The 22,322-nt window shown below is 43.5% G+C and overlaps 3 protein-coding genes and 1 non-coding gene across 4 annotated transcripts; 2 read left to right on the forward strand and 2 right to left on the reverse strand.

Annotated features, from left to right (window-relative positions):
• Window positions 1-183: 183 nt before the first annotated feature.
• On the reverse strand, window positions 184-1,082 carry BCR41DRAFT_385630 (hypothetical protein). The gene is made up of 2 exons (XM_022027693.1): window positions 911-1,082; window positions 184-825 (listed from the first exon to the last, which is right to left on the reverse strand). Exons 1-2 carry the CDS (start codon window positions 1,038-1,040, stop codon window positions 311-313), a joined length of 645 nt encoding a protein of 214 aa, XP_021882599.1. The 5' UTR covers window positions 1,041-1,082; the 3' UTR covers window positions 184-310.
• Window positions 1,083-10,879: 9,797 nt separating this feature from the next.
• On the reverse strand, window positions 10,880-10,951 carry BCR41DRAFT_t54. Its single transcript has one exon. It is a non-coding gene; the product is annotated as a tRNA-Glu (tRNA).
• A 2,769-nt stretch (window positions 10,952-13,720) lies between these two features.
• On the forward strand, window positions 13,721-14,527 carry BCR41DRAFT_395075 (hypothetical protein; the record flags this gene model as incomplete). The annotated part of the gene is made up of 1 exon (XM_022028697.1): window positions 13,721-14,527. The coding sequence occupies one exon, from the start codon at window positions 13,721-13,723 to the stop codon at window positions 14,525-14,527; it is 807 nt and encodes a 268-aa protein (XP_021882600.1).
• Window positions 14,528-20,101: 5,574 nt separating this feature from the next.
• BCR41DRAFT_395077 (hypothetical protein) lies at window positions 20,102-22,231 on the forward strand (the record flags this gene model as incomplete). Its single annotated transcript, XM_022028698.1, has 2 exons — window positions 20,102-21,407; window positions 21,534-22,231. The coding sequence occupies 2 exons, from the start codon at window positions 20,102-20,104 to the stop codon at window positions 22,229-22,231; spliced, it is 2,004 nt and encodes a 667-aa protein (XP_021882601.1).
• Between the last annotated feature and the right edge of the window lie 91 nt (window positions 22,232-22,322).

The following is a 22,322-nucleotide window of genomic DNA, read 5'->3' on the forward strand; positions in this document are numbered from 1 at the left end:
TCAAAGCTTTATAAAGCCGCATTCGTCCTACAGACAAGGCACATTTCGCGTTCCTGAAGAGCAAATATTCCGAATAGGAGAGGTAGATTCCATTCCATGTAGAACTACTTAACTCACATCCAAGCATTGACCTTTACATTATAAAACATAATATTAAGAAGGAAGAACAACACCCGACGTCATGTCAATCTACTCTTGGCATGAACTTTATTGTTGTTATTGAAATTGTGGTATCAAGGTATTATATACAGGAAGCGGTTTGATTTGCAATATGCTATCTTTTCTTTTGCAATATACTGTATGTCTTTGTTTAGTGCTTGCCACTGATGTGAGTGTAGGGATGCGCAGGTTGGTATGGTGGGTGCTGAGGCTGAGAAGTAACAGGACCATATCCCTGGCCATAAGTGTAAGTCAACCCTTCCTTGTGGTGCTTCACTTCGCTTGTGTACTTGCTAGCCACCCATCCTCCGATTGCCATCAGCACTACTTGGACAGCCGTGCAAATGCCTGTGATGATCATAACCCATCTATAACAGCCATCCACATCCTCGAACAGACTATTGGGGTCGTAAGGCCCAAAGTATCTGTCATCGTCCTTCAACAGTTGGGTCCTGCAAAGGCCCATGACTGCCTCTTTCTCACGCGTTGCCAAGAAAATGATGTTGATCACAGAGAGTACCGTGACCAAGAAAGTGACAGTCCACCACAGGACCGAGAAATTCTTAGCCAATGCATACTTCTTGAAGAACACGGATATCAGACCTGCCACACCGAGAAGCCCATAAACACCCGTGGCAATGTATGCTGCGATCCGAGTGGTAGAGTCTTTTCGAAGCAATGAGTGGTAATGTGGTGTTAATATAAGTGCTGCAGAGGCGGATAGAGGCATAATAATATTATAAATATCTACCTGTGGTTCCAACTCGGAGAACAGACCAGAGACTGGCGCCTCCAAGGGCAAGGGCTATCGTCGAAAAAATCGCAACCGCAAAGCGGAATGGGACACAACAGCAGCAGTAGCTTCGATTCGCCTTAGTCATAATTGATTCTGTGTAATGCTTGGATGGTTGAATTAAATGATGATTGTGGTGAGAAAGACAGAGAGAAAGGGGTGTTTTTATACATTTTGGAACACAGTGAAATAGAAAGTCAGGTACGCGTATAAAAATAGACGAGGCTTGCTATGGCGGTGCTAAAGGTAATGTGAGGCGTAGCAGGGACATCTTCTGAACGAAAGAGTCGATTCTCTGAAAACAAACAAACAAACCAACAGAAGGGGCATGTGTGGCAGGGCAGCAAGAGACAAAGAGGAAGCATTTAGAGCTTTGTCAATCAGCACAGCCTTAAACCTTATTCATGTAAACAATGAAAAGCATGTAGAGTCTATGCTCTCGTGTGGTTGTCACATACACTCCAGTCTCACTGTTTTGCAAAATGTGCAAAAAGTGGATTTTATATACGTTCTGCGATGCTCATTGGCTAGATTCACATTTAATTCAAAATATTTATTCTAAAACCACAATTCAATTGGCTGATTTTTTTGCTTGTCTTTCTGCTCTCACCCTTTGCCAGCCATTTAAAATAAAAATTTTTGAATTAAATGTGAATCTAGCCAATGAGCATCGCAGAACGTATATAAAATCCACTTTTTGCACATTTTGCAAAGCATTGAGACTGGAGTGTACATGATAAAATGAATCTTGTCTGAAGTCTCCATCTCACTGCCCTGCTGACGAGCTTTTTCTTTTTTTTTTATCACGAATATAATGACTTGCCTCTTGTCTGATCTTCAAAGACCATGACCTACTCTCCATGCTATCGGGGCTCAAGGAGCCGATCCCGATCAGGACATAAGAAAGGATGATTTTTAACACTAGAAGAAACCGCCGTACAAAAGTGATAGCAGTCCCTTGGAGTGGTCGCTATACACAACAGCATCTTAGGCAAAGGTGGTTAAGGCGGTCATTAGAAGGCTAAGGACTGCGATGTGACCCTGAATCTGGTTCATGTTATTGATATTGTGAGGGCCTTGCAGGGAGGACATGCACCCGATAAAAGAATAGCTCTTATGATAGTGAATCATATAGAATGGGTTCCTACCATATTCTCCTTTCAGGCAACATTGACAAGGCAGCAAAGTATAAAGAAAAGAGTGCAGCCACGGAAACTGTATTCGCTCTTTCTTATATATCCTTTAACGTCAATGTACAGTTAACTGATGCACAAAGTATGGACACAGCCGGCCCTATGTAGACAAGCAGTTCTACATGAAATACTACAGATGAATGATATCCTAGTTCAAGAACTTGATAAGATCGCTAAAAGTGCAGTCAAGTCACCTTTACAGAAAATTAGTGATACTAGCTAGAATAGGCTGGCGTACACCCATTATTACTTTGAGATAGGATAACACTAACGCCAACAGAAGTGTGATTATGCACGAGTACTTCAACCGCATCAGTGGACGTAAAAGATCAATGCTTCTTCAAAGCTTCGAGGCGGCATACAATCAGGTCTCATGCTGTTCTCTTTCATTCATGGAGTGCTTCTCATCAACATAGAAATACCCTCAGTAAAGGTGTCAATGTACTGCACACTGTAACTGTTGTTTCTTCCTTTGAGCACTAGGTGCTTACTACATGCTGCTGTATCCAATGTACAAAAGAGGATGCTAGATATAAAAGTCCATTCAGTGAGGCTGTATCAAAAATTGTGACAAGGTTGACTTTAAGCATGAATGACTCCTGTTACAGTGAGCAATAAGTGGAACTTGTTATCTTCGATTTAAAAAGATTCTATTCAGGACCCATGGAGCAATGTCTGTATAAATCATTATAACCATAGAAAAAGCAAAATCATGTCATTTCTATGTCTGTATAGTTTATTGCACCAGAACCTTGAAAAGCAGAGCCTAAACAAAGCAAGGATCGCTCACCTAGTATTGCTACGATATGGATCCCATTTTTTCAACCCTTTATGCAGTGCTTCTTCAGAGAATGAGCTTATAATAGCTATTTTCCGCGACCTAACCGACTTTTCCTAAAGGAAACCTCTTTTCTTGCCATGTAACTGGCACATATTTACCACGACTGGTTTCAAAATGGAAAAGTACATTTTTTCTGAAGGCTCAACGGGGCTTTGAGTATGTCTATATTACATCCTGCTGTTTTTATCAAGCTTTGCAACTAATTTTGAAATGATTTTCTAGATTGGCCACATACTATGCCTTATTGCACCCATCACCTAATTGCAAAATTAGCATTCGTCAGAAAGCGTAAAACCCACTTTAAGTTACGCTTCGGCGCCCGCTAGCGGCTCCAGATGGAGCGATCCCAATTGGGTTTGTTTGAAACGAATGACTTTATCTATAGCACTAAGGAGATATCGATATTTCCATAAGGATGAAGTAATTTACACGGGCCCGTCGTGCAAATAAACTTTCACTTATAAAAAATTTATTTGCACTGCCCCGTACACCTTATATACATGTACACTGCTCCCCCGTGCAAATAAAAAAAAAAATTATTTGTACGGGGTCTCTATTTCATCTACAAGCAGCAACGTGTATCCTACAGATTACCTAATTCTAGCTTTTTATTTCGAAGGAGATAAGCGAAGGTGAGTCTAGAGTAGAGGGGAGTCTGGAGCTGCGATACTCATCGCGCTCTGTCGTATATTCCACAGTATGCAATATTATGATAGAAAAAAATTAGAGTAAAAAACACTAATGCGCTAAAAATTAGCAGTAGAAATTAGTGGCAATAACGCGCCACACACAGACGCGATAAATCTTTGATATGAATTTTTTAGAACGAACCTTTGTCATCCTACAGATAGATACGTAGTTACCTGGTATAAGTCCCTCTACCAGAAAATGAATAAATACCCCATGGGTGTGGTGTGTGGACCCATAACTTATTCTCACTTACTTTTCTACTGCTTACTATCTACAAAATAAAATATTTTTCACGCTCTATTCCGCTCTACAATCACCCGAAAGAAAGTCTGGTCAAAGTGGGTTATTTATTATTTTTTTATTTTAGATCTCTGACAAACAGCTCATTTGTGACATACAAAAATACTTCATCAACCAAGATGGGATTTTGCGTTTTTATTAATGAGGCCAATGTGGATAATCACTGAAGTTTTTGGACAGTACATGCTGACGGAAAACAGCAAGAAATAGGAATGAAGACAGTGCTTCTCTTCATAACCATTTGAAAATTTTATTTTTTTGACCTAACTTTCTTTCAGGTGATTGTACAACATGAAGCTAGTCCCTAGACGCAGTGAGCATCTACATGTGCGTGCTACGACCTAAGGCAAGTTCTGGCTATTTTATTGGTGAAAAATCAACCCTGATTGAACATGATAACAAACTTGGAATGTAATGAGACAAAAATAAGGATCTTTATCAACGTTACAGAAAAGAGTATTTCTGTCCCTTTTCTATCACTATAAATCACGGTTATGCTATTAAAGTATTTTAGCTATTTAGATATGGTGATATAGGTAATTATGGCACGATCGGCTTTGAGTGCGGACTGCGCCACCTATCATAAGAAAAGTAATCTCTCGGATTACAAACGGGTGAGAGGATAGATATTCCACAAAACAAACTGCGGTCTACCCATTGTATTTTGATGAATTTGATAAACAAAAAATAGTACCAAGGACGCTTGAGCTCTTAATAAAGAAGGACAGAGATAAGGACATATAAGAGAAAAAGAAAGAGAGTAGTAACATGGCACGCTATTCATCATAGCAATGGGTATGGTAGTATGATTGTTTGAATATCTACCAAAACAAATTACACATTAGAGGATCCTAATAACTGAACTCATCGTTGTGTGCTTAATAGTGTACGGAAATACTAAAGATGTATGCACGCGTTAAATGAAAGAAAGCATCGGGGAACCATCCACAATCTATAACAACACGGCCAACAAAAGTGCAAAGTAAAGCGGCATAGTATATTCAATTATAGATAAATCATTTGTAATTCTGTATTTAGTCCCGGAGTCGCATAAAGGATGCCAACATCTACTCTGGGCTACGTACGACCTTGATAAGATAAATATCCTGATCAGTATTTTATGCTTGGGTATCGACTCTGGATCTAAGCTTGTGTCGTGGAAGGCTTCCTGGTAGTGGTATTTAAGACTGAAATAAAGACCCCGTACAAATAAAAAAAAGCGCCTCCGTGCAAATAATTTTTTTTATTTGTACGGGAGCAGTGTAAATAAGGTGTGTACGAGGCCGTGCAAACACCTTAGGATTAATCTATTTGGCAGCCTAGTTGCCAAATATAGTCAACTTTCAAGACTCTCTTTGGCAGCCCAGTTGCCAAATAACATTCATTATTTACTTGGCAGCCTACCCAGCGTTATTTGGCCTCTAACTATTTTTTTTTTTTTTTTTTCATTCCTAGGAACCGTATATGTATATAACGCTCATACTTCAAATTAATAAAGCTCCCGTCTTCTACGTCATGGTTATGTGTAGTGACATTGTCTTGTCTCATTGAAAACTAATGACTTTTTTTTTCAAGTAGGCCGCTCATACAGTTTTGGAGGTGCCATTTGGAGATCAATGCCTATGAGAGGTTTTCGCTCGGAGCAAACGCGTCTCACCTGCTACCTAGACGTCTTCAATAAATCATTCCCTAACCGTGTACATTGAAGGCTGTTTTGTGAAGATGTCATCGTCGCTGCCCTTAGTACCTCCGGCGGCATTAGCTGTGCAAGGCAATGTATCCACAGAACGCTGCCTGTTTTACCACTGATGTTATGACACTGTTATAAAAAAAAAAAAAAAAAAAAAAAAAAAAGTAATGTATTTGGCAGCCCAGCTGCCACCCAAGAGTGCGAAGTTAAGTGGCAGCCCCCAGAAGTAGGCTGCCAAATAGAGGCAAAAATTACTATATTTGGCATGGGCTGCCAAATAGATTGTGAAACGAAATTGCTCACCTGTGTCCATTCAGATGGACACAGGCGGACACAGGTGGACACAGAAGGATACCAAGTCACAAAATTTTTATATTTCGCTTCACAAATCTTTTTCCACAAAATGGATTTGTGAAGCGAAATAGACAAAATCTTTTTATGGTAGAGACAGTGTTAATGATTAAACATGACAGTTTTTATATTGATGAAGTATTCAATTATTTCTGTTATAGTGCGTTGGTAGCCGAGTCGAGTCAAAAATGCTTTGATAGTGCTTTGATGGTGTTTTGTCTTGTTAATAATGTTGACGATAATGCTTTTTCCTGGATGATACTTATGCTAAACACCTTGGAATATCACAAATTTCACGACAATGGATTGCTTGTACATTGTATTTTCTCAGCCTCTTTTGGCTCAAGGATGCAGCCAACAGTTTTCTGCTTCTTGTAGCTCAGTTCATGTCTTGGTATTTCCGACACCATCACTACTTTGTGCTTTATTGCTTAAATTTGTATCCGAGGATATATATATATGTATATATAAAAAAAAAAAGAAAAAAAAAATTACCCTTACTCATCTACTCGTCCGCATCTTGGTGGCAGCCTTCGTCATTCCCGGTGTCTTTCAGAAGCTCTAGTCGAATGGAATTGATTGTCCGACCCTTGTACTGAGCTGTCAGTGCGTCTACTACCTCTTCGAAGTCTCGCTTCTGTTTTTCGGCAATATTCTTTATCAGATCGAAAAATTGACGCCTGCGCCTGAATGCCTTGTGACGCGCCTCTGTGAATGGCCATTTGTGATTTTCCTGCTTTGCCTGAGCAACGGGCCCACGGAATTCATCCCATGCTTCCCTGACCGTCAATTGCTTGCCATCGCCTTTCATGAGGTAGCCTTTATACCTTTCATCTTCCGGCAATCGTTGTGTCTGCTCTGAGGTCATTGGAGCCTGCACATGGCTATGTTGATATGGATGCTGTTGCTGAGGACATGGTGGCAATTGGTTGGAAAATAATGGCTGCTGTTGCGGTGGAGCGGCCTGGCGAGCTTGATATAGGCCCTGCGTAGTAGGAGCCTGAGGAACCGAAGGAAAAGAAGCTAGGCGGCTCTGTGCTGGCGCCAATGGAGAAGGATTAAACACAAAGGGCGGGCAAGACTGCACATGATATGGAAAAGGCTGCCGCACATTTGCGCTTTGTTGCTGCTGCAGCGATTGGAGAAGTAAGTGGATTTGCTCCTGTTGCTGCCTCTGTTGCTCCTGTTGCTGCCTCTGTTGCTCCTGTTGCTGCCTCTGTTGCTCCTGTTGCTCTGTCACAAGGGTGGATAGGGCCTCGAGCTTCTGGACCGTCTCATGCTGGAGTTGATGAAAGACCCGCGCCTCTACCGACAACGTGTTAATGGCGCTTACCATAGTTTGCGCATTAACTGGCACATCCGCTTGGATGATGCCTGCTTGTCGGCGATGTACGTCGATGGCCCGAAGCAATTGATGTTGGAAATCCAGAAAGAGCTGGCAACCAAAGATTTCTGGTAACGATTCGAGGAGTTTGTTCTCCAACATTTTCCCCTTGTCGTTCGGCTTCAAAAAGAGCACTGCATCCTGAAGGATTACTCGCCTCATACGCACAAGAAGTTTGAGGAACCCAATGCGTGTAACAAGGGAGTCAGTGCTGAAGGCACGGGTCAATCGTTTCGAGCTCGTCTTCTTCTCGATTGGCGTCCAAAAAATGTCTTCGTCTGTCGGGACATTTGGATCGACCCCCAGCATTTCTTTGGTGCACTCCTCTCTCCAGGAGTCAGCTCTCTCCGGCATATCTTTATCAAAATTTTCCTCAATCCAAGGAAAGACCAGACGCTGGAGCTCTAAGGGCGGGGTGACCAAATCACGCTCGATAAAGTAAGGCTCATTCGGTCCAAACTGAGCCATACAAAAAGCGCCCCTGGTTGGGTTTTTTGGAGCATAGAAGTTCTCCATTTGCCCCATGACCCACCTTCCCAAGTGGCGAATATCGTCCAGGCTTAAGCCTCTTTCGTAGGCTTCCGAGACCCCTGCATGTCGGCCAGAGTGCGTAATTTTGGCCGAATGCACGTCGCAGGCACGCATTACAGCCGCCGTAGTGCTCATTTGGGTTCGGCCAACAAGCGCTTCCTTTCGGTTCTCTAACCGTTCTTGGCTTGTTCCACCCCCTGTTAGCACCTTGATGCTGTACCACTCGTCAGGGTCCGCAAAATTGGGAAGAGGCTCCTTGAACACCTACAATAGGGAAAAAAAAAAAAATAAGGATATATGTCACTTCGTGTAATTGAATGAGAAAAAATCATACGCTCGCGTCAAGACTGACGGCATCATTTACCTGGAACCGTTCTAGCATATAAAATGCAAACCCGCCCACGGTGCACCTTAAGAACAGCTTATGTCGATAAGCTGTCGCATAGAGTTCGACACCTTTATGGTTTGTCTTTCCACGTGTGATGCAGAAGACAAGCCCCGACGCCAGCTTTGACCCTGGCGCGGGGTGACGGGTCTGAATATTGAATGTGTTAGCCAGGTTCAAGTTTCGGATGTCCTCATCCCGCAGCAACATATGATGGCGTGCAAGGAGGCATAGCCTCTCCCTCATATACTGAAATCTTGTAACACTGTCGTAAGGTCGCCTGCCGCTTACTCCAACCGTCGGAAGCATGCGCCATGTAAAGGCCAACATACGCAGGTACATTTTAGTGTTGTAAGGTTCTCGTACGGCACAGGTGGCAGTGCGGGATAAGGTGCCTGTCGTTACTTTGTGATGGACAAGTTTCTCTCCATAATTTTTGATCGCCTCCGCTAGTGGTACATCCGTTCTTGGGTTTGGGGCGGGATTGGGATACGGAGCTGTCGAAGAAGACTGTTGCCTCCATAAGTATTGCAAAGCCTTCTTAACATTTGCGACTGTCCCCAGCGTGAGAGGAACAAAGACAATTTTGCTGCCATGTTTGTCCTCTGGTGCTTGCAGGATAACTACAAACGCAAAAGTATATCCAAAAAAAAAAAAAAAAAAAAAAATTGTATATATAATAAAAAGTATCAACCATTAGTGTAAATTGTAACAATCAAAGATACATTAAGGTGGATGCAGGATTAAGGAATGGTTTATTAAGTCATAATTTAGTAGGCTATTTATATTGATAATTAACACTGAGTTGCGGCCATGGTGTCTTGTCACCTGGGGTACGCGTGATGGCGGAGCCTTCCCAAAGGTTTGGATCCCAGTACTGTATAACAATTTATATATTAATACATGGTTATCTTTACATACCTTGTTCTCTTTCATTTTCAGTCCTGATAACGGCTGCAGTCTTCCGCTTCGGCGTGATGTTCTTGCTTGAACCCCCAACAGTTACAGCTTCATGTGATGCTCGCTCCTCATCATTCAATGCTATATCAATCTGCCATTGATGTGGGTCGACTCCTTCAGGTGGCTCCATATTATCCCAGGAGGGAGGAGCCTTCTTACCTCTCTGTGCCAATGACCTCAGCTGAAGCTCCAGATCTTCATCCTGTTCCTGTTCCTGTCCTTGTTCCTGTTCCTGTCCTTGTTCCTGTTCCTGTTCCTGTTCCTGTCCTTGTTCCTGTCCCTGCCCCTGACCCTGTCTCCGTTCCTGATCCTGTTCCTGACCCTGTTCCTGACCCTGTCTCTGACCCTGTCCCTGTTGTTGACCTTGGTCTATGCTTTGGCCGTCGTCGTCATCAACTTGCTCGCTGTTATCTAATGTCTCCAGTCTCTGCTCCATGTCGCTTAGTTCATGTTCGTCGATATCTGCCTCGACTAATTCGTCGATCTCTTCTCCCTCATAGACTGCGTCTTCCCCAGCCTGAGAATTCGAAGAATCTCCTCCACCCTGCTGGGCATACCCAATAGCGCCACGGTAGCAACGATCTGTGCCGATCAATCGCTTTACTGTTCGCTTGAAGACAACCGTTGTGAAGTATTCAAGCATGCGTTTCGCATCGACGCTACAGTCACCTTGATAATTTTCATTGCAGTATTGCTAAAAACAAAAAAGAGAATTAGCCAAGTCGTCTAGTTTGATAGCCTGTCTGAGATAGCTCATAGCGACATTTTGATGATCCAACATACCTCCCACAGCCGGAGCTGTGTCTTATATTGATTCACTGTCGTCGATGAATCTGGATCATCTAAAATCATCTGCAGCACACTTCTCGCCGACTCCTTCCGTGCGTTCGCCAGGGCCAGCTCTTCTTCTGTCAATGGACCGGAGTGAAGGACATTTGAGGATAAAGAATCAGCCTCACAACGCCTAGGGCGCTTAAAAGACTTTGCACTAACTCTAGCAGTCTGTGCCACTGGTGAAGGCTCTGGAGTCGTTTCGTCAGTCAGAATAACTCTTTTTCTCCTCGGTGTTGCACGAGTGGATCCAGTGCGAGTACTTGAATTGGTTGGCTTCGTCAGACTGGTGCTTTGTTCCAAATCCATGCAGGTGAAATTGGATAAAATCTTTTCGTTGTTGTTTGTCATTTTGAAAGTGAGCAAGCAGGAATGAACCTTTGAAAATGCGAATGTGCCGTTATTTTTCTCAGTTTTAGTCAGGGGAGAGGGTAAGTCTACTCTGTGTATTGTAGGTTTTATTGTTTTATTGTGTATATGAATGTATGGAGGAATGAAGGCGTGAAATAAAGAAGAAAGAAAGAGATCTTTAGCATGCCATGATGACATTGTTAAAATTTCGATGGATTTGATGTCAATTCAAATTTCAGGACAAGTGTCGGAGTAAAAGCCACAAAACGGACACATGTCTTGTACGTACAGACATGAAACATAATACCCTTAAATGGAAAAAGGACTGGATTTGGCATCATAATCCATTATAGATTAATCCAAACAAAACACTCCCATGGAAGTAACTTCATCCTTATCGTTATGTAAAAAGAAATGAAGTTCCCAATCCGGGGTTCGAACCCGGGCCGCCTCGGTGAAAGCGAGGAATCCTGACCACTGGACCAATTAGGAAGCTCTTTGCTTTTGTGAAAAAATCACTGTCTTAAGAACCGGGGGTTATACTGAGATGCCCTTAAAAACCGCAACGAGACGCAAATACATAGGACACACTGAAGTGTTGTACCAAGATAAAGGTCTAAGCCCAATGGCTGAGTAGTATACTCGTCAGGGCACCCCCCTGTCTAGCCCAGGGGCCGGGTTCGAGTCCTGGTTAAGGCACAAAAAGTGAAGCAAACATGTGCCAGGTCAGGGATTTGCTTGAGTTTTTATACTTTCTCTCCGAGACAGCCTAGTGTTCTCCGCAAGCCCAATGGCTGAGTAGTATACTCGTCAGGGCACCCCCCTGTCTAGCCCAGGGGCCGGGTTCGAGTCCTGGTTAAGGCACATAAAGTGAAGCAAACATGTGCCAGGTCAGGGATTTGCTTGAGTTTTTATACTTTCTCTCCGAGACAGCCTAGTGTTCTCCGCTAAGGCTAAGATCGTGGGTGCACTACCCTAAGTCGCCTGGCTGGCCACATGTCTTAGGTATATATTCCACCCCCCAGCCGAACCAGCGGTACATCTGGCAGCACATCCCCCCATCCACCCACTTGACTAGGACAGCGATGATCACAAAGTTTGACGGAGTCCAAAATAGAAATTTCAGACCAATTCCGCAAGATTTGGGTCCACATGCCAGTGGATTTGATCGAATAGAAAAAATTAAAAGTCGTCCTTAGCTAGAGTCGGCACGCCAGCCTCCGCAGCTTTTCACGGGCGCAACAGGCCACATCGGAAGGATGGACTTCGAGTACCGATCACGGTGTACATTGGTAGAGAAAAACATGGATACGAATTGGCTCTTCACAGCCATCCCGTGCGAACTTTGAGAGTTTCGCTTGTTTCATAGTTGAGGGCGATATCATTACTTTAGAGCGAGATTATGAAATAAAATTCCTCACCTCTGTGGGTTCTTGTTAACAGGAAAAAAAAAAAAAAAAAAAAAGCCTAGTGTTCTCCGCTAAGGCTAAGATCGTGGGTGCACTACCCTAAGTCGCCTGGCTGGCCACATGTCTTAGGTATATATTCCACCCCCCAGCCGAACCAGCGGTACATCTGGCAGCACATCCCCATCCATCCACTTGACTAGGACAGCGATGATCACAAAGTTTGACGGAGTCCAAAGTAGAAATTTCAGACCAATCCCGCAAGATTTGGGTCCACATGCCAGTGGATTTGATCGAATAAAAAAAAATTAAAGTCGTCCTTAGCTAGTGTCGGTACGCCAGCCTCCGCAGCTTTTCATGGGCGCAGCAGGCCACATCGGAAAGATGGACTTCGAGTACCGATCACGGTGTACATTGGTGGAGAAATCATGGATACGAATTGGCTCTTCACAGCCATTCCATGCGAATTTGAGAGTTTCGCTCGTTTCATAAGAATTGATTTAGAGTGAGATTATGAAATTCCTCACCTCTGCGGGTTCTTGTTAACACGAAAAAAAAAAAAAAAAAAAAAAAAGTGCCTTTTCCTCCTTCGGTAACAATAAGAACTAACAGTAATGGAAAGGCTGGGAGGGTCGTTTTTTGATGATTGAGGACTGCGGCTAGAAGATGACTTTTGTGTACAACAGGCCAAGTAAGGAGCAGGGCTCGTCACAGGTTCCGTAGGGATCAGGAGTTACCACTCATGCTGACGTGGTTTGTGAATAGGATGTTGTACAGTGAGAGTTCAACAATGCGGTTAAGACCGATTATTGGAAACCGCTTTATTTGCGTCCCTAGTAATAGTGCAATCCATTTATAAAGCCTATTTCTAATAAATCCTCACGACCTCGTGGGTCCTAGTTATTAAAAAAAAAATAATCTTGTGCCTTTTCCTCTAAGTATCATCCAACCCTCATGGTTTATGGATACAGCGGCTCTTGCCGTTTATGCAGTAATAGCTATTTATTGGCTATAGTTTCTAGAACATTTTGTTCATAGAGTGCAGAAAATAGATCCCATGACCCTGGAGGTTCTTGTTCGGTTCATGGCCCAGAGGGTCCTTGTTATCAAAAAAAAAAAAAAAAAAAAAAAAGCTGAGAGGATTTTGGTTCTTCCTCGGTTATCTTTATATACAGAATGGAAATTTTGCTAGACTAAGTCCTCTATGAGTGATGATAGGCGTTGGAATTCGTATCATTACGATCGGTTCTCTGTCTACTCTTTCCCTTCTGCGCTATTCCTTTTTTTTGATAGCGAAGTTATTTTGGTTGCACAAAATTGACAAAAAAAGGAAACAAACAATTTTTTTACTTCAACATGATTAAAACGACGAGGATATTGCTTCATCCTCCCGCGTCGACCCATTGTAATCGAGCCTTCCGCCCTTGAAGCGCACTTGCATCGACCAGCACCTACCTTAACTCACCGTAGAGAGGGTAATCTTGCGCAACCGAAACTCTTTTATCCGGGCGATGACCCTCACCAGTTTAAACGAATTGCCAGGGATACAACTAACAGAGTTGAGCCAAGCTCGATGCCTTTAGAACCTACCTCGAAGGAAGTGTGCTGAGTTGGTACGAAGAAAACTTGAAACATTGGGAAACCTATGACGATTTCAAAGTCGGTTTTAAAAAGCGATACAACACCCCATGAAGCAGGCTGACGCTTGTAGTGCCCTCGCCACCTACCATCAAAAAGACGATGAAACAGCAGACGGATTGATATTAGCCCTGAACTGGCTATTCGTTTCCGCTTACATCAATGAAAATGCACAGAAGAAAATGACTTTATCCGAGCTCTAAGGGAGGAAACCTCCATGTTCGTCCCAAACCACCATTCCTTGCCAGGGACTTATAAGGAGATGTGTGAAGTCACACGTAAGTACGAACAGGCTCGCTCCACCGTAGCCCCTGGGAGGTATCGATATCCAACAGTGTTGAAGAATGAAGAAAACCAGATTGAGAGAATCTCCCAATGGATCAATGGATTGTCCATTAATCGTCTGGAAACGGTACGGACCATGAACGAGATGATACAGAATCAACAACGGAACACCCAACCCCGGCGCGACGCGTGCCTAGATGAAGAACGAAACCGTTACAGGCGAGAGGGTAGGTGCTTTACGTGTGGAGAGCCGGGTCATCGCTCCTATGAATGCCTTAGCGAGAAAACAGACACCTGGCATAGAGCTACCGAGAGTATAAACCCACTAGGACGTAACCCACCAGTAGAAACACACTACCTAGACGGAGCGGATGAGGGGAACAGCCATGACGAAGAAGACGAAGTGTATGCCGTCGCCCGAGGACAGACTAACCATCATAATAGCCCCTATGCCAGACCCAATGACAAAGAGAAAGGTAGGAACAGGTTACGGCAGTTAGACCAAGCCCTGAAAGAACTCAGAAGGACCATTGCAATGCCCATCGACTCACCCCGCAGGCGACAACAAACCCCGCACCCGACGTCCACCTCGAGAGAAGGTATCTATGAGCCCTCAGTGTCATCACCATCTCTGGACCTGGTTTATCCCCACCACCGTCTCCACCCCGCCACGTGGAAACCCCTCTCAAAGCCAACGACGTCAGGATTGAAGCCAGGAGACTCTTTCCGATCGCCTTGAACCATGTATTACAGGAATTGAATGTACGTGAAATCCTACATCAAACTACTATCCCAATCACGCTGACACACTTATTCTATTATGTCCCCAGCCTGAGGCATGACTGTATTAATTTATTCAAAGGACACACGAAGAACAAGAGGATTTGAAGTATAAGCAATCGAACGAACCATGAAAGAAGAAGGATTAATCGAGCAAAACCACCATGTTGAGGACATCTCCAGAGATTCATTCACCCAACCCGGGGTATTCTGCTCCTGAGAGTCAAAGTCGAGATCAATAGAAAACCCATGCTGGCTATTGTGGACACTGGAGCCGTCTGTAGTGTAATTTCCAATGTCACTGCCACCAAATTTAACCTCTATGATAATTCCAACCACAACCAAGATCTGGTCACCACCGACAGGAAACGACACGGAGTAGGTAGAGCCATTGGTCACGTTCCCATTAAGATATCATCTATGGCATACGCGGTTGTTTATAATAGATCGGGAGATCTGCTGATTTTCGGGATGAATTGGCTCAAGCAACATCGGATTGTAGTAGACCTAGAGAAAAACCACACGCGCGACGGAAGACATAAAATGGCGTATTTACAGGCCAAAGGTAGAGGAAACGAAGATCACATTATGACAATCGAGACGACCGAAGACGAACAGAAATCCATCGACCGCCTATTGAAGAAATACGAACATTTATTTGCGGATTCCATCGCTGATCTGGACGTAAACAGAAGGACATCTTCCATTCACCATATCAAAACAAACGATTAAGAGCCAAGCCACATACCACTCTATAGGACCCCCGCCGCATACCGAGCTCAGGCTCAGGATGAAATCAAGAGGATACTAGCAAGCAAGGTCGTTAGACACAGCCTATCAGAGATTTTATCTCTGAAGGAATGGCGTCATTGACTAGGCTACATTTTGCCCATGCTCCAGTCGCCCAGAACCCCCTCGCTTGTTTACGCGCTATCACCTAGATACACCCTACAGCATTCCGGTAGGTTAGCACGGTTGTGCAAGAGCCAGGGGCTTACTTCTAATTGAACGACCAAGAGAAGCACATCCACAAGGCCAATCAAAACCACCTGCACAAACGTCAATGACGAAGATGGCAAGAACTGGTAAAGAAGAGTACAGGAGGGAAAAGTAGAGAAAAAGAACCGATCCTAGTGATACAAGCCCATCATCGTTCATAGAAAACTTAGTCTAGCAAAATCTCCCATCAATTCCCACTTCTTCAAAAATTCAGTATATAAAGGTGACCGAGGAAGATCCGAAATTCTCTCAACAAATGCTTAACCCAAGAACAAAGATCCCAGACTTGAAATTGATCGAACTACGGCTCAGGAAGAAACTCAAGAACCCAGGGGAAAGAAACTGAGAAGAACTCGGACCAGCTCACTCAAGGCCTGAACGCAAATTATCACTCTATCCTACCAAAGCTCCCATTCCACTAAAATTTTGGTTGATTATTTTTGTTGATTAGTTCTCTATCTTTTTTCCTTTCCTATCATCTCTTACACACTCCACTAGCCCCGCAGAAGGCGACTTTCTGGGTTTTAGGTTCGCCTATCCAGTCTGCTCGCGCTGCTCGCGCCCGTAACGCGACCAGGCGCCTTACGTTCTGAAAAACCTGTTACAGATATACTGCTGTGTTATGAACATTATATTTCTATTGACATTCTATAAAAGCACGGCTTATAGTAGTAATAAGTGCAGTGATATTGGGTGTGCGAACCCTCGATCCCATGACCTTGAAGGCTCTTGTTATCAAAAAAGTCCTTGACGTAGCCGCAAAGCTTCCAGACTAACAACTGAAGGTTGACGGCTCAATTCTCGACGGAGGAGCAAGTTTACTTAAATTTGTGCCAATACCTCGAAGCAGGAAGTCGAACGATAGGGCCCGCTTTATCATCTAAAGGTGATGAACCTCTCGAAATACCGCAAAACGACCCTGAAAGAACGGCCGAATGCTAGGCGAACAGACATTAATCCTCGCCATCTACGTTAGTATTATGTACGATAGAGATACGATAGAGAGAGATCCTTAATGGCTAAAAATGCCAGAAGCATTACTAGAATAAAAAAAATTAGTGCAAGGATCGTATACATATACAACACTTCTGTAAGCAAACGCGCCAGGGGACGTAACTAAGTTGGAAGGCACAGACGTAGCAGAGGTGAATTCTTTTGATCTCACCAGGGATAGCGATGAATAGTAGGCATGAAGGCGATCAGAACTGGTGCAGATCGACGGCTAGCGGCAAGCTACCGACAACAGGTGGAGTTGGCTGTGATGGAGCACCTGGAAAGTTGTGATTGAGGACTGCGGCTGAAGGGTGGCCTTTGCACACAACAGGTCAAGTAAGGAGTAGAACCGTGTCACAAGTGCACCAAGGAAGGCTACTCAATGCTGACGTGGTTTATGAATAGAGTGCTGCATTGTGGCAGTACGACGACCGGTTATTAGACATCGCTTTATTTACGGATAGCTGTTTTGTAGTGCTGTTCAAGACACATTATCATTATAAAATTTCGAGGTGCAAGAGCCATGTTGCATGCACAATTCAGTTTCTAAAAGAAAAGCAATTTAGGGATCGGGTGAGTGAATAAGGTCAGTTATTAATTCACGACATTGTGGACGTGACCTGACAGACTGACAGAAAAGAATAAAAGTAATAAATGTCAAAAATGAAAATGAAATTAAGGATCTGATACTAATAAATACTCACAACCTTGGAGCCGCGGTTGTCAAGGGAAAATATGGAACAGAATTGAGCAACCTCATGGAGCCAACGTCTAAATAAATCCTACATGACCTCTTGGGTCCTTGTTATTAAAGAAAAAAAAAGCGCCCCTTACACGTGTATAGAATAGACTTTACGCCTATTAATAGAGCTTGGTCCAAGAGAGTCTAGCAAGCTAAAAAGCACCAGCTGTTCTCGGTATGAGAAAACAAACATTCGCGGGACAAAAAAGTCTACGCGCCCATTGCAGATACGGCAAATGTGTAGTCTGTTCGCACTATATGTGGTGATCATATGGTATTTGTGTATACATATAAACACGAATCTTCCAAAGATCATTCATTTCTTCATCGCAATGAGAAATTCAGAACATTCAATTCGAGGATGGATAGGGTGTCCTACTGAAAGACTTTCGCCTTTTTTTTTTTTTTTTTTTTTTTTTTTTGGCAAGTTGCACAAGCCGTTTATCCTCAATCTTTTGGGTGCATTGACAAGAGGCCTTCACCTGGATCGTCTCCTGTTTATGTTCCAGTAATTGATTTGAGTACCACCCTTCAAGCGCTCTCAATTTTCATCTTTTCATCCTTTTAGTTTTCGTTCGCCATGATTTTAGTTCGTTCCGCCCTTCTTCATATTAATCGTGCTCGGTCGTTTCTTCCTTCCTTTTAGTGTAGACGACATTACGTTCTCTCAACTTAGTCACCTTCAATGAAAGAGGAAGGAATGGGTTTCTGATAAGTAAGAGTGTTGTCCCTTCTCGTCTCTTCGATTCTCTTAACCTCTTTCCCCTTCGTTGTGTCTCAAGAGAAATGGCACATCTTCGCTGGATACCTCCCATTCCTCCTCGATTCGCTTCCCCTTGATTTAGTTACTGCCATTCTTTTTTATAGATGCTCATAGCTCATTCACTCTTACTGTCTCATTACTCGCTCAAAATTCTTTGACAGCTGTCTGTTGTTTGTCTGTCTGGGAGACGTTGGACTTGGAAGAGCTATGACTCCATTAAAGAGCCCAAATACGGACAAGCATGTTTTGCCGATCAAGTTTCCATTTTTGGTTGCATCCAGGGGGTCTCACAAACACTGCTTCTTAGCGTTCTTGTCGCGAACCATTGGTACTCGTCCCGTCCCATACCCTTACAGCTCTTTAAACAGGCATTGTTTGCAACCCAATTTCATCATACTCGCATTGCTGCGTTGCAACTTTTACGCCTGTTGCTCAAGGCCGCATCTTCGTCGTCTTTCCCTTTCTACTGGAACGGTTTTCACCTGACCATAAGCCTCATTGACCTCATCTTGCCCTTCTCAAGAGTGGTACAGTCCTCTTTTTTTTTTTTTTTTTTTTTTTTTTTTTTTCCTTTCTTTGACGTGTGTGAGTTCTTTTTGTCTCTGATGTAACCGAAGTAGTTTTTGTTCTTTCTTCTTCTTGTCACTTCTTAAAACTCAATTCATCATCCCCTCCTATCTTTTTTTTCCACCTCTCCTTCTCCGCCACTCCTTCTCCGCCACTCCTTCTCCGCCACTCTCATTTCGCGCACGCTCATAGGAACCAACCACACTATTGAAGAATCTTTCGCGCATAAATCATAATCTAAACAACGGTACTATTATATGTCAGTTATTTACATTTTTATACATTTCTGGATCTTCATCCGACCTTCCATCTCTCTTCTTTTTCTTCTTTTTACTTTATCTTATTTCAGCACTGTAAAGTTCAGAATTTTATCAATGATGACTAGTGCTTCTTCCTTATTCTTCATTCTCTTAACATGAGCTCACCTTCTACCGAAGCCCCTTCGTTTCGTACTGAGATATTCCAATTCGTCCGTACTTGAAGCTATTGCATTGATCCAAAACTGCTATGACCCAATGTTAAACAAAGGCATAATTGTTTCTTTCCTAAACAAGGTTGTCACTTACAATGTTGCCAAAACCATGGCAATAGAAGGGCATACATGCGCCAAACACCAGACGGCACACAAATAAAAAGGAAAGAAAGAAAAGGGCTTTTCAGCAGGATACTTTTCATTTTTACTTACATACCCTCATACACACCTCATCTTGTTTTTCGTCTCAAGATGGGCGGGTATCTTTTATTTGTTGTGCTGGACAATTTCTTGTGTGTGCACAGAACGCACGGTGACAGTCTTGCTCTTTGCGCACAGGCAGCGTTTGAAAATCTGGGTTGAGCATCGAGAAGAAACGGGACCCTCAATTAGAAAAAATTGTGCATGCGCAGATCAACCTGCCCTTGCATCTCAGAATGTACCTGCACATTCATAAATGAATACAAACATACAACATGCATTCGTTCATGCACACTTTTTTTAAACTTTCAAATCACAAGTCACTCATGAATGTCCAAAGAGCTTGGATCTAACAATGAAGATCTTGCTGTCTTAGTTAATTTTTCATGAAATAGCTCGTGCCTACCCGCCTTTTTTATTTTCGGTACTCGTCTGTTTCGAATCTTAAGCCGCATTTAGAATTTCAAGTACGAGTTTCCAACGTCGTCCAGACAAAATTCTTCTGTCCCTTCAATCCTTGAGATTATTAGATCTATCTTCTTTGTCATTTTTCACGCCGAAGTTCGTGATAGGCAGCTTGTACACTTCCTGAGATACAGATTATAATATTTTTGTCAATAAATCCAATGACAAAGCGAATAGCCAGTCAAGGTGGGTCCAAACGCTTGCCTTTTTCTTTTGCCACCAAATTTAAAAATTTTTAAAAGGAGATTACAGCAATCCCTTTGCCTTAAAAGCTCTTGGGTCTTAACGAGTATTTATAATCTCAATACTCTCTAAAGCAGATCAAGTATTTATGGATGAGGACTTGGGATGTCTTTCAGTTGGAGCCGAGAAGCCGTTTGGCGCAATATATAGTGGATACGAGGGCTTGAGCGCTGCTTACCAGCAATTTCCCAAACAAGGTGGGTTTCAGAGTTTATCCATCGACATGTATCCATCAGATCGAGTTAGCTTAACAGCGATACCATCCCCATCTTCATCAGCGGATCTAAGCGTAGCAGATTTTTCTAACTCTGAAAGCTCCAAGCCTGCTACACCACATGCTCTAATATTGGATGATGGGCAGCAGAATTGTATATCCAGTCAAGAAATAAACAATTCCCTGTCGACACTCAACAGCGTTGTATCTCCTCAGAACTCTCAGTGCTCATTAATTTCTGACGTTGACATCATTCAACAAGCGCACATGAACAATACTTTCCAGGAGGCTAGGAAAGTTCAACCATATTTGCAGTCTTTCTTCATGAACAACAAAGCCTCGACTGCAGCCAGTGGCGTATCATCAGACACAGGAGATGCGGAGGATCCAGCGATCAAGAGGGCCGAGCAAAACCGAGCTGCACAACGTGCATTCCGCCAAAGGAAACAACAGTACATCAGATGGCTTGAGAGCAAAGCCGAGGAGTTGGATGAAGTCTACCGGATCATGGCTCTGGTCAGGGCAGAAAATCAACATCTTCGCAAGCTTGCCATTGAAATGGAAATGGGTCTGAATGAGCATAAGGAAGGATGTGCAGGGGCCTCGCCGCGCCCTCCATCTTCCTCTTCTAGTATCACCGTTGGTGCGCCAGCATATTCCTCCAGTATGATGGGAGGCTTGATAGGGCCAGGTCTCGACCAGTCAATAACCAGAGAAGTTTCGGCGCGTTTGATGAACCTTTCCACATTCCCGAATTTAGGGCCTAATGGCGAACACGAGAGGGCTGCGGTTAGCAGACCAAAATATCATCCTCGAAATACGAGTGGCGGCAAGAGTCATCGTACTAAAGGAAACATAGCATATAAGCTGGATCAAATCAAGCAACAGCGGCAACGGGAGGAGCGCAAAGCGCTGATGCAATGCCGCCAAGCCCTCCAAATCCATGAGCAACAGCATGAGAAGGCGATATATCATCAACAGCAGCAGAACGAAAATTTTGCAGATGCTGTCAATTCAATGACCAATGCCATTGAAGGCTTAAACGAGGAAACTGGCGCCAATCCGTCGATATCTTTGGGTATGGTCCCCCCTAATGTGGTTCCAACATCGACCTCGCATCCTTCTGCCACCACCAAACCTGTAAGCATCCAGTTACCGCAGCCTCAGAGCACTTTTTTAGGTAAAAGAGGATATTTAGAATTACTAGGGCATGCAATGTTGAGCTGCTAGTATATGCATTGCATTAAATATAAAGATATGCCATTGATCCGAATGGGAAACCTTCCACTTTATTATGGCGATATAGATTCGATGACGAATAACGCCAGCTCCATTACTCCTGTCAGCTGTGCGCTCCCCACTCCTCCTGCACAGTTCTTTTCAATACCCCAGCCAATAATTTACACACAACAGACCTCTCTTCCTAATCAAGACGACTTGCTAAAGTTACAGAACACGCATGCATCATTTGGAACAGGCGCGCAAGGTACAGTCAGCCACCCAAGAGTCATACCGCCAATAGGCCCTTCGCATGGTTTGCATGCCAGCACTATTGAGCAGCGGCCATTTATGTTGCAACAACAACAACAACAACAACAACAACAACAACAACAACAACAACAACAGCAGCAGCAGCAGCAACAACATCAGCAACATCAGCAGCAACAACAACAACCGCTACAGCAACGGCAGCTACACTCGATAGGGAACCTTCCACAAATAGTGTCCAGTTATCAAGGCCTCCAAGGGCCTCCTCTCGGATGGGTATCTTCTAACAGTTCACATCCTTATCATGTACAGAGTACATCCAGTTGCTGGGGTGAGGACGACATTCCTGGTTTAGGCCGCGTAAGGCGATCATCAATGCCTACGCTTCGACATTCGTCATTGGATGGTCAGGGACAACGAGGAGTGCAGCAGTCTATTAATGGATTCATGCCAGCTCCAACTTTCATAACAGACAGGAGTCATCAGCAGGCAGTACAACATCAACAACAGCAGTAATAACAATAGCGAGAGTAGCATTAGTATATACTTACTTACAGCGCCTCACTGTGTAGAGAGGGTTTTATTATCGTTATCGTTATCATTATTA

The sequence above is a fragment of the Lobosporangium transversale genome (genome assembly GCF_002105155.1).
Source record: "Lobosporangium transversale strain NRRL 3116 chromosome Unknown BCR41scaffold_13, whole genome shotgun sequence".
NCBI lineage: Eukaryota > Fungi > Mortierellomycota > Mortierellomycetes > Mortierellales > Mortierellaceae > Lobosporangium > Lobosporangium transversale.